Source organism: Salminus brasiliensis, chromosome 25, assembly GCF_030463535.1.
Source record: "Salminus brasiliensis chromosome 25, fSalBra1.hap2, whole genome shotgun sequence".
Lineage (NCBI taxonomy): Eukaryota > Metazoa > Chordata > Actinopteri > Characiformes > Bryconidae > Salminus > Salminus brasiliensis.
This window is the reverse complement of record NC_132902.1, coordinates 4,168,676-4,181,130: the sequence shown is the minus strand read 5'-3', so window position 1 is coordinate 4,181,130 and position 12,455 is coordinate 4,168,676. Positions and strand designations below refer to the sequence as shown.

Sequence of the window (12,455 nt, the reverse complement as noted above, 5' to 3'; positions counted from 1 at the left end):
GCTCCTTGCTGGTTTCTGCTTCCCTACTCTGTCTAACTACGGACACATCTGGAGCAGCTGTTTGTCCTGCAGTGTCCACCTGGCATTCGGTCCTCCTCTCCTGCCTAAGTCCAGCCTCATTCCTACCTAGGCCTACCCACCTGGGGATCTTGCTACCTGTGATTAAATAAACCTGGTTAGAGCACCTAAAGTATTTTAATTCATTTTCATCATAAAATCAAAAGAACAGGATTTTGTTAAGGTTAATTATCTTTCCATTCCTTATTAAATATGACTTATATGTGTTTCTAATTTGTAATTTAGAGAAATTGTGTTTCTGGGCTATATGGAGTTTGTGGAGATGATACATGAGACTCCTGAGATATAAATACTCTAGGTTAAAGACTATTTTTTCAGTACTGGAACTCACCTGGTGCATCATAGGCCTTGGACCCTTTCTTATCCACCGTAGGTTGGGCAGCAGCAGGTGGAGGAACAGGTGTGTGGACCAAGGGCCGTGAAAGGAACTCCTCCAGAGTAATGGAGCTCCCATTGGTCTTGTTGTTATCCTTGGTCTCCATGTTCAGCCCCCTCAGTCTGGGAATTCTGCTGGTTTTGGCAGCAGCAGGTGGAGGGACAGGTGTGTGGACCAGGGGGCGTGAAAGGAACTCCTCAAGTGAGATAGAGTTCCCATAGGCCCTGTTCCTGGACTTGGCAGCAGCAGGTGGAGGGACAGGGGTGTGGAGAACAGGAAATTTCAGGTCCTCTTCCACCCTGAAGGGAGACCTTCCCTGTTCTTTCACCACCTTTGGGGTCTGAACTCTGACCCTCTGCCTTATCGGAGGCAAACTGCAAGGAGGTGAAGGGTCCATGCGAGACTCCTGAACGTCTGCATTTGGGTCATTCATCATGAGTCTCATTTTCTCCATGTATTCCTGCCGCTTCCTCCTGATGCTCTCTCGAAGGGAGGGGGCAAGAATAATGGGTCCATCTTCAGGACTGTTTGGATTCATCTCTGGAAGTAATTCCTGTAGATCCTGATGAGAAGTCTTCTGAGATGTGCTCTCCTCCACAGTCACACATCTACTGATTACAGTACTGAGAGACCAGCCATTAAATATGGAACGTTACGTGGGCGTGTCTCTATTATGACGTCACAGATCGGGGCGTGGTTCTCTGCTGCCTCCACACTATTAGGAGTGAAATATTAGGAGTGTATCATCCAGGGTTGGCTGGAAACACAATGCATGTAACAGTTTTCTGTAATCAGGATAGAAAAAAGTCCAGTTCCAGAGGAAAAAGGCAGTAATCAGATTCCAGCTCCATTCTAAAAACAGTGGGATTACTAACAGAACTACAGTAAACACTCATCACTCTGCTGATTCTCTTGTCTTTCTTCATATCTAGGAGCTAAATTTGGGGCTTAAATGCAGATTTTGCTGAGATTTGATTTCTTTAATGAGAGTTTAGCACTTTCCACAGCGCGCTGTCTCCCTTCAAGCCCCGCCTTATTTCCTAAACCCTCCAATCACTGCTTAGCAACCGTTGTTCTGCAGGACTCCTTCAGCGCTGTTCAGCTCGAGCTCCTGTTTCCGCGGATAGAGTTTGAAGGTGAAGCTCCAGTTCTAGTCATAAGATGTGTCTGGGGGACACAGAGAGCCTGACAGACTGAAGGAGGCTGTTTTCTCCCCGTTTCCAAAAACAACAGCTCATTTGAAAAAGTCAGCTCTGGACTCGTCTGTGGTAAACCTCCCCATGAGCTGAACACACACACCTTAACCAGAGACAGCTGTGTTCACTCAGAGGTGAGTCGTTTGATCTGCTGTTTAGTTGCTAATTTGAGCTGCTTTGACTGAATAAGAAGCTGTGTATGAAAGCACTTGTGGAAAAAGTCGTAGAACCCAGGCGTAGTTTTAGCGGACATGCTAAAAGTTCCTCTTGCTGAAGCGTTCAAATCTTTCTTTACTTGAAATGGATGAGCTGCTTTTACCACGTTGGCTTTGCAGTAACTTTCTGAAGTAGATGAAGTAAATGAGCTCCTCCAGCTGAAGCCCAGTAGAGCAGCAGGGACATCTGATGTCTTCACACATTGCTGCCCCCCAGTGACCAGATCAGGTCATTACATCTGTGATTGGAAGATGTGTTGGTTGATTCTCTGCTTTGGTTTTATTATTGTTCAGATTGTAAAGCATTAATCCATTATTGTAGGCTGTGTTCAATCATCTCTTCATGTTTTAAAGCTCCATCCTCTCCCTGCTGTCACTGCAGTGTTGTAGAAGAGCAGATGCTGCACAGTGGAGGAACCAGGAAGAAATAAGCATTAAAAACTAAACCAAAAGCTGCTTCACAATTTTATTTCTGATGGTCTTTTTGTAAAATACTGTTCAGAGTAATAAATCACACAAGATGAAGCAGAATCACACTTATATCAGTAAATCTAACCAATAACAATAAATGATAAAAACAGTGCAGAAGAATAAAAACATGAATCTTTTAAAACAGTTTCTCATTGAATGAAATGAATTAAATGTGCTGAACATAAAACATATGAATGTAAAATAAACTGAATTAAAGATGAGAATGAAGTGTTTCTAACATGTAAATCTGCTTTAGAGCCTCTAAAGTCTGTTAATACTGGACTCTGAATTCCTCTTTTGGTCAGTACCCGTAGAGGACAGGAGGGGGAGCCACTGTTACAGTTATTTGGTCAGTCTGACAGCAGTCTCTGCTCTCCTCCAGTGTGTGAGAATGAGGTTAAACTGCAGCTATATTTGTAGACAATCACTTAAACCGACCATTTCAGCCCTGACCATGACCTCTGAACCCAAAAGGAGAGAAGTGTCAGATGATCAGAAGGACAGGGCTCTCCCAGGCATCTTCATTGCCCTCTACATTTATCCTGAAGCCTTCATTAGTCATTTTAAATATGAAAGGTCAGGCATTCAATATTCAATAATGTACCAATAACAGTTTCTGTGTGGAGATGCTGACCTTGAAGCCCTGAGGCCTGAAAAGCCTTAAACTGGGCGTCTTGTGGGGAGTCAATCTACATAAACAAAGATTTGACTCTAGAAATAACTTCATTCTGAATAAATGACTCTTAATTTTGGATACAGCTCATGTAAGAAGTTCCCTCTCCAATCACAAGGCTGATGTGGCTTGTTCTGCTCACACCTTTAACTAAACGTTCTCCACCGTTTCACCTCTAAAGCTAAAGCTAACCCAACCACTCAGAACTCCCAGAATTCAGTTCAGAGTCTCTGTTCAGGTTTATCAGCACAGACTGATTTTGGCCTTCTAAAAATCTCCAGTAAAATAAAGGGATTATTGACGGTCAGTCACCTGGTAAAAACTGAGGAGTGTTTATGAACATTGATTAAAAGTCTGGAAGACCCGAGACTGAACGTCAGTCACGTGACTGATTCCAGAAGAATACACAGCTTTTCAGCTTCAGCTAAACGGTCACTGCAGACACTCTGTGTGTTCGACTGATGTGTTGAACACGGGACTGAGAGTAAAGAAGGGTAAATGTTCACACTCTAATGACTGGTGGTGTGAAAAGCTGCTCTCTCACCTGCTTGACTTTTTGACTTCCTGTTTCAGGACCAGTTACCAAAGATACCAACATTAGTGAGTCAGTGTACAGCTGCATGCAGAACTTTGAGCACCCCTGGTCAGATTACATGATTTTAGTGATTTTGAACTGAAAATAAGTTCAGATTCTGTACAGAGACACTTCTGCACTTTTTAATACACAGTTACTGATTATATACTGAACTGATCTTACACCTGACTGACCAGAGCTCCTAAACACAGAGACAGAGAACTGAAGTCCAGATGTACTGTCTGATGCTGGACACAGGCGAGGTCAAGCCTGAAATCAGGACATGTCTTACTCCTACTTTAAATGCAATAAGAGAAAAGCTGATTGTACTTGAATGTATTTATAATCACTCAAGAATATAAAAACAGGAAGAGGCTAAAGAAGGAAGTGTGATGACCGCATGCACAAACACGTCTTCCGGGTCTCGGCCTGCTTTGCTCACTAGTAAGATCAGAAGGTACGAGGACAGGGTGAGTAACAGCACACTAATCTGAGATGAACTCAGTTACAGCTGGGAGCTAAAAGAGTGACTCTGCTTGATCATTTATTTTAGTCAGAGTTTGTTCTTTTCTTCTTTATTAGTGAAATTTTCTCTAATCTACTCTCTGAATCTATCGGCTACTGATCAGACCCTCGAGTATCAGCGGTCATGTCTTACCAGATGTCAGGAGGTTTTACAGCAGCAGTGATCCTCATCTTATTAGCAGGTAAACTTTTACATTTTACTGTGTTTATGTGCTTGTGTTTTACTACAGTTACTGTGTGTAGATGAACACACCAGTCTGGTTAAAGGTGCAATAGAATGCATTAGAAAGCAGGAGTATTTGAAGTGGTTCTTTGGTGTGTAAATAGTAAGTATGTGACTTTGGTTGGGGACAGATGTGGTTTTACAAACCTATTTACAATCCTGTGTTTTGGCCTCAGATTAAAAAAAACCTTTATGGAGGGCTTGTAAATAATTTAGTAAGCTCTGCTCTAATTGGCTGTTTTTTGCCACCATATGGGCTCACACAATAGTCACAGAGCATACCATACACTCATTTCGCTGTACATAGTACAGTGACAAATACGTGCACCTTTACCTTTTTTACTTTTATAAAAATCTGATCTTTCCCAATATTCAACAGAAATGCACAATCATCCAGAAATGCACATTATGGGTGTTTGTATTCTAACCCATGTCGAGCTCCACTATTTTACACTGTTCTGTTGCTCTGTGGTTATCACGTGATCATACCACCACCCAGCTTCACACATTATGGTGTTGTCACCCATAGCAACAGCAGCAGTACTAACCACTGTGGTCACTCTGCCCAGTCAGAGCACAAGAGTCCCCCCCCTCATATCTGAATATGTGTGTGTGTGTGTGTGTGTGTGTGTGTGTGTGTGTTGCAGGAGTTGATGCTCAGCACAGTGTAACTCTCTCCTCTCAGAGTCTCTGTGCTGTTACTGGATCTACAGTAAAAATCTCCTGCAAATATACAACACCTGATTCCTCCAGTGTCAGAGAGAGAGAGTGGATCCACAGCTCTGATGGAGAAGAATGAGTCCTAAACTCCACTGAGGGAGGAGTGTCTGTAAGTATAGAGCAGAATGAGTGTGAGCTGACAGTGAGGGATGTGAGAGTGAGACACTCTGGAGTTTATAACTTCAGATTTAGAACATCAAGCAGTGACTGGATATCAGCCTCATCTGGAGTTCAGCTCACTGTTACAGGTACACACACATCAACACACACTCACACAGAGTCTCTGTGCTTTCACATTAGATGTGATTTTAAAAGGGTTTCTATATAATTTGTGTGTTTGTGTGTGTGTGTGTGTGTGTGTGTGTTTGTGTAGATTTGCAGGTAAAGGTGGATCCTCAGACTGTAGGACAGAGGCAGGTGAAACTGACCTGTAGCTCCTCCTGCAGCCTCGGTACAAACCTGTACTACTACTGGTACAGGAACGGACAGCGCCGGACTTCTGGATATGATGTCTCCATTGTGCTCGACTCCACCAGACCATCTGGTGAGGGCAGCTACTATTGTAAGGTGTACATCAGCAGTCAGTGGAAACGGTCTGCTGCAGTGTGTAAGTTTCAGTAAAAACTATGATGATCTATAATCTAGTTATTATTTTCCTTCATGTTCTGTCAGTGATCTGCAAAGTAAAGAAAGAGCATTTAAACCATTTCACCCATTTCACTACTATAGGTGTATGAACAGATTTTTGGAGGGGACCCCCTACTTTCTTTAAAAATGTATTTTGCCCACACACTTATTTACCCAAACAATAAAACATATAAAAGATGAAAAAACAGAAAACATAAATGTGATCATGATCAGCAGCTTCTGGAGCTACAGGCACATGTTCCGCTAGAGCTACTGCTTCTGTAACAGTGTTTGAATTACAGGGAAGTGAAGAAGACATTATTTATAACAGTACACAGTCTAATGCAAAAGTTTGGACACAAGTTTGGCTAATTAACACATTTTGTCTTTATTTATTTTATTGAAAAGTAGTAAACACAACCTCTGTAGGCTCTCTTTATCAAGACTTTTACATTTTTAGATCAGTTAGTGAAGTTTGAAGTAAACCATAACATTTCTGACTGTAGTTTATCCTTTACTGTATTAATTAACAAATCTTTATAATCTATCTAATGAATCTAAACTAATGGAGTCACTTCACAGCAGACAGACAGACAGACAAAAGACCCTACACAGAGTGTAGTGCTCATCATTGGTATCATTTATTGTGTGTGTGTGTGTGTGTGTGTGTGTGTGTGTGTGTGTTCCAGGTGTGCTTGGTAAACAGTGCTGGGGTGTGACTTACACTGCTAAACGTGTGTGTGCTCTGAAAGGATCATCAGTTGATCTCTCCTGCTCTTATAAATACCCTGGAGGACACACAGTGACTAAATCAGTGTGGTTCATTAAAGCTCAGACTGGTGCTGAACCTGTGGATGTGAGAGAGGATGAGGAGTATCAGGGCCGAGTGCAGAACAGACAGAGCTCCCAGAATGACTGTAGTATGATAATCACTGATCTGAGAGAGAGAGACGCTCAGACCTACAGATTCAGATTCTACACTGATGATCCTGGAGGCAAATATACTGGCAGACCTGGAGTCAGTCTGTCTGTCACAGGTAGAGCTGCACTCTATTAAATAAGTTTAGTTTATTAATTATTAATATTCTGTAAATGAAAAGAACACCAGACCTTTTTTAAACTCTCCTGCAGATCTGAAGATTACAGTGTCAGACACAGAGAGTAGAGGAAAGAAGCTGACCTGCAGCAGCACCTGCACTCTGCCTAAGTACCACACTTACATCTGGTACAAGAACGGACAGAGTGAGTCTCACTGCAGATCTGCCTCCTGCTCTGTAGCTGTGGTCAGTGGAGCGGTCAACTACAGCTGTGCTGTTGAAGGCCACAAGAGCCTACTCTCTCCTCCAGTGTGTGAGTGGACATTTTTACACTTACTAATAATCTAATCTTCTATCACATGTTAATACTAATAACTGTAACATGATTATTTAACAACTTACCAACCAGACTCTCCCAGAAACACCAGAGCAGTGCTGATTCCCTCTGGAGAGAGAGTGGAGAGAGAGTCAGTGACTCTGAGCTGCAGCAGTGATGCAGACCCTCCTGTTCTCTCCTACTCCTGGTTTAAGCAGAGAGCAGCTGCAGACACACCGCTGACAACAGGCCAGAATTACAGCATCACCAACATCAGCTCCCAGCACAGCGGACTCTACTACTGCACCGCTCACAACCAGCTAGGACATCACAGCTCTACACCCGTTCATCTGGATGTGTTGTGTAAGAGCAGATTGTTTGTGTGGTTTTATTTGTTTACATTAATAATGACTTTTAGTATTATTTTTAATGAGTAATAATTTCCTCAGACCCTCCCAGTCCCCCATCTGTATCTGAGAGTGTATCTGGAGATTCTGTCACTCTGGTGTGTGTCAGTGACTCCAACCCTCACAGCTCTTTCAGCTGGTACAGGAAGACAGGAAGTGATGTCATGCTGGTTGGAAACAGCAGCAATTTAACTTTAACAGCCGGAGAAGTTGGAGGTTTCTACTGTAAAGCAGAGAATCCATTTGGATCACACAATTCATCAGAATGGTTGTTTCCATCATCAGGTGAGTTCTGGGTGTAACTCGTGGTCCTCTTGTTAACTTTCCTCCTCAGTAAAGAAACACTCTCACTCTCTTCCTCCTCTTTTTCTTCTCTGATTCTGTGACTTTAAACACATCTTTATAACATACTGACGTCTCTGCACTGATCCAGGAAACACAGCAGTGAAATATGCAGCTTCTGGAGTCACTGTGCTTCTGCTTCTGACCTTCACTGCTGCCCTCTTGCGAATGAGGTGAGAATCTACCATATATAAGACATTCCACATGCTCTGAACTCTGTATTTGCTGAGGTTACAGTAAAGGGCAGTCAGCTTTACTCATAAATAAAATCTGCATTATAAATCTGTATTTCCACCTGTATTAGTTTGTATTAATTAACAATTTGTAGCATAAATGAGCAATATGCCAAATTAAGAGCTATCTATTAATTACTAAATGGTTGATTGTTAATTCTGTTGTTCTATTTATGGATAATTCATTATTTTATTAATTATTACTAAATGGGGCACAACCTGAATAAGTCCAGGACTTTATTTACATAAAGTCATCATTTGGCTTCTTTCGATTCAGGCTAGTTTAATTTCAATTAGAACTAAAAAGGTAAAGGATAAAGGTGCACGTATTCGTCACTGTACAGTGTGGACTGTACAGCGAAATGTGTCCTCCGCATTTAACCCATCTGGTAGTGAACAAACACTCACACACACACACGTGTTAGGGGCAGTGAGTACACACACACACAGAGCGGTGGGCAGCCAACTCCAGCGCCCGGGGAGCAGAGAGGGTAAAGGGCCTTGCTCAAGGGCCCAACAGTGGCAGCTTGCCGAGCCCGGGAATCGAACCCACAACCCTGTTATCGAGATCCCGGCGCTCTAACCGCTGAGCCACCACTGCCCCACTAGAACCCCCAATTCACCATTTAAACAGGTGGGGAAGCGCCATTTCACTGTTGACTCGCCAAGACACTCAATCACAATTTGTACACACCCACACATGAGATGTGGGTTGTAAAGGATGGGATATTTATTGAATAAATGCAAATATTAAATAGATGACTTTAGATTCACAGTATCTGAGCTAGAGAGGAATTCAGGAATTCATTAGAAATTAGTGTTAGAAATGTGCCTCTTCATATTCCATCAGTTTTAGCCAGTGATGTGAAGAGGGTTTCCTCTTGCAGAATGTAATATGAATGTGTGATCATTTAACACTAGAGTTCTTAATGTGGAGATCATATCTGTGCAAACTGTAACAGGAGACGAGCAGCAGCTTCCAGCAGCAGGAGAGAAGAGAACAGCACTAATGTGAGTTTAATGATAAAGTCGACGTAGAAGTGAGATTTTAGTCCAGTTCAAAGTGACTGAAGGGTTTTATGGGTCTAATGTTCTGTGAAGTCTCTCTCTCCCTCTCTCTCTTTCTCTCTCAGTGTGACTCTTCTCCTGTATATGGGAACATCTCAGCCCTGACCGTGACCTCTGACCCTAAAGTGACAGCAGTGTCTGATGATCAGGATGAGGTTCAGTACTCCAGCGTTCATTTCAGACACTCTCACACACAGGAAGCATCTCTCTACTCCACCGTCCAACAGCCAAGCGCTCTTAACCAAGACGAGGAAGTCGAGTACAGCACAGTGAAGCTCATCAAACCAAGAGCTGTTCAGTAGGTAAACCAGCTTAGTTATGCACATCACTAAAACACACACACACACACACTTAAATTGCCTTCTCCTGAAAACATCTTAAGAGAACAGCAAAGATCAGTTCAGACTGTTTCTGTCAGTAAATCAGAAATGAGAACTTCACCTTCTTCATCTTAGAAAGCAAACAGCGCTTCTTCTCTGAGCACATCAGTAACAGACAAGTCAGGAAGGTGTAGATTTGAGTGAAGTTGCTCTTTACGCTCAACAGCAGATCGTCTCTCAGTGCTGCTTTACTTTACAGGAGTGATGAGACTACAGTCTACAGCACAGTCAGAAGAACCTGAGGAGAACAAACTCCACCAGCCATCAAACTCCAACACCTCCAGCAGATCAACCATTGAAGTACAGAAGCTCTCCTCCTCATCAGACAGCTTTATGAAGTGGTTTCATCTTCAGGAAGATGTTCAGCATGAATGATTCAGATTAGTTTGGGGATTTTTTCACCTTTTATGAAAATATTGTTTTATAATCTTGTGTTTCTGATTTAATGATTTTATTACTTTAAACTTTTTAACTTGACCTTCATTTATTCTTTATTGTTTAAGTCTGGTCTTTTTGTGTCTCATCAGCTGATGAACAAGTTTAATACTCAAGATCTTGAATTAAGTCTTTTCTCCCCCTGCTGGAAAGCAGCTCTCACTGAGGGCAGAAATCGCCTCCAGACACGTCACAGAAGTTCTGAAAACAGGGAAGCTGATTTGTTGGTTTATTTGTAAGACTGTAGAACAGTGTAGAAATAGTTCACAGGAAACTGCAGGACTGATTCTCTAAAGTGTGTAATGTGGTGTAGGCTGGAGACAGACAACAGTAAACAGACTAGCACAGACCACTAGACCAGCTAACAGACCACCATCTATCAGCTGTAGTGTCAGATACAGGAGAGTGGGCTTCCAGTTACTCAGTGAGAAACCTGAATGACGGGGGTCTAAACTGGGTCCTGAAGGAAGGGGACGTTGTGCCGCTGCTGATGAAATGATTTTCTCATGACCCATAATTCTGATATTTCTAACCTCATTAACATGTGGATTGTGATTGGTTGTACTGAGGGTGAATGTAAAACACTGCAGTGGTGAGGAGAGATGGGCGTGTTGATCTCAGTCACTTTCTGAGTTTAAGCTTTATGAATCTGTTCCAGCGTCTCCTGTCTTAAAGTAACAGTAAAAAAAAGTACCAAGAGCTTTTAATCCTCCTCTTTAAAGAAGCTTCAGGACCTTCTTAAACCCAGAAACCAATTAGAAACACTTCATTCTCATCATCAATTTAGTTTAGTTTACATTCATATGTTTTATGTTCAGCACATTTCATTCATTTCATTCAATGAGAAACTGTTTTAAAAGCTTCATGTTTTTATTCTTCTGCACTGTTTTTATCATTAACTGTTAGTTAGATTTGCTGATTATTTGTCTGTTTGTACAAAAAGACCATCAGAAATAAAGTTGTGAAGCAGCTTTTGGTTTAGTTTTTAATGCTTATTTCTTCCTGGTTCCTCCACTGTGCAGCATCTGCTCTTCTACAACACTGCAGTGACAGCAGGGAGAGAATGGAGCTTTAAAACATGAAGAGATGATTGAACACAGCCTACAATAATGGATTAATGCTTTACAATCTGAACAATAATAAAACCAAAGCAGAGAATCAACCAACACATCTTCCAATCACAGATGTAATGACCTGATCTGATCACTGGGGGGCAGCAATGTGTGAAGACATCAGATGTCCCTGCTGCTCTACTGGGCTTCAGCTGGAGGAGCTCATTTACTTCATCTACTTCAGAAAGTTACTGCAAAGCCAACGTGGTAAAAGCAGCTCATCCATTTCAAGTAAAGAAAGATTTGAACGCTTCAGCAAGAGGAACTTTTAGCATGTCCGCTAAAACTACGCCTGGGTTCTACGACTTTTTCCACAAGTGCTTTCATACACAGCTTCTTATTCAGTCAAAGCAGCTCAAATTAGCAACTAAACAGCAGATCAAACGACTCACCTCTGAGTGAACACAGCTGTCTCTGGTTAAGGTGTGTGTGTTCAGCTCATGGGGAGGTTTACCACAGACGAGTCCAGAGCTGACTTTTTCAAATGAGCTGTTGTTTTTGGAAACGGGGAGAAAACAGCCTCCTTCAGTCTGTCAGGCTCTCTGTGTCCCCCAGACACATCTTATGACTAGAACTGGAGCTTCACCTTCAAACTCTATCCGCGGAAACAGGAGCTCGAGCTGAACAGCGCTGAAGGAGTCCTGCAGAACAACGGTTGCTAAGCAGTGATTGGAGGGTTAAGAAAATAAGGCGGGGCTTGAAGGGAGACAGCGCGCTGTGGAAAGTGCTAAACTCTCATTAAAGAAATCAAATCTCAGCAAAATCTGCATTTAAGCCCCAAATTTAGCTCCTAGATATGAAGAAAGACAAGAGAATCAGCAGAGTGATGAGTGTTTACTGTAGTTCTGTTAGTAATCCCACTGTTTTTAGAATGGAGCTGGAATCTGATTACTGCCTTTTTCCTCTGGAACTGGACTTTTTTCTATCCTGATTACAGAAAACTGTTACATGCATTGTGTTTCCAGCCAACCCTGGATGATACACTCCTAATATTTCACTCCTAATAGTGTGGAGGCGGCAGAGAACCACGCCCCGACCTGTGACGTCATAATAGAGACACGCCCACGCAACGTTCCATATTTAATGGCTGGTCTCTCAGTACTGTAATCAGTAGATGTGTGACTGTGGAGGAGAGCACATCTCAGAAGACGTCTCATCAGGATCTACAGGAATTACTTCCAGAGATGAAGCCTAACAGTCCTGAAGATGGACCCATTATTCTTGCCCCCTCCCTTCGAGAGAGCATTAGGAGGAAGCGGCAGGAGTACATGGAGAAAATGAGACTCATGATGGACGACCCAAATGTGGGCGTTCAGGAGTCCCGCATGGACCCTTCACCAACCTGCAGTTTGCCTCCTATAAGGCAGAGGGTCAGAGTTCAAGCCCCACAGGTGGTGAAAGAACAGACTGAGCACCTGAAATTTCCAGTTCTCCACACCCCTGTCCC

At 42.5% G+C, this 12,455-nt stretch overlaps 1 protein-coding gene across 1 annotated transcript in view; it reads left to right on the top strand.

The window, feature by feature from the left end:
- The window catches only part of LOC140547750 (sialoadhesin-like), a 51,013-nt gene extending 40,277 nt beyond the window's left edge, over positions 1 to 10,736 (top strand). Inside the window, exons 8-13 of the mRNA XM_072670886.1 lie at positions 7,125 to 7,394; positions 7,481 to 7,723; positions 7,872 to 7,953; positions 8,976 to 9,024; positions 9,147 to 9,379; positions 9,661 to 10,736. Coding sequence (XP_072526987.1) covers positions 7,125 to 7,394; positions 7,481 to 7,723; positions 7,872 to 7,953; positions 8,976 to 9,024; positions 9,147 to 9,379; positions 9,661 to 9,703 — 920 coding nt within the window. The 3' untranslated portion in view covers positions 9,704 to 10,736. The remainder of the gene's footprint in view (positions 1 to 7,124; positions 7,395 to 7,480; positions 7,724 to 7,871; positions 7,954 to 8,975; positions 9,025 to 9,146; positions 9,380 to 9,660) is intronic.
- The last annotated feature ends 1,719 nt before the right edge of the window (positions 10,737 to 12,455 follow it).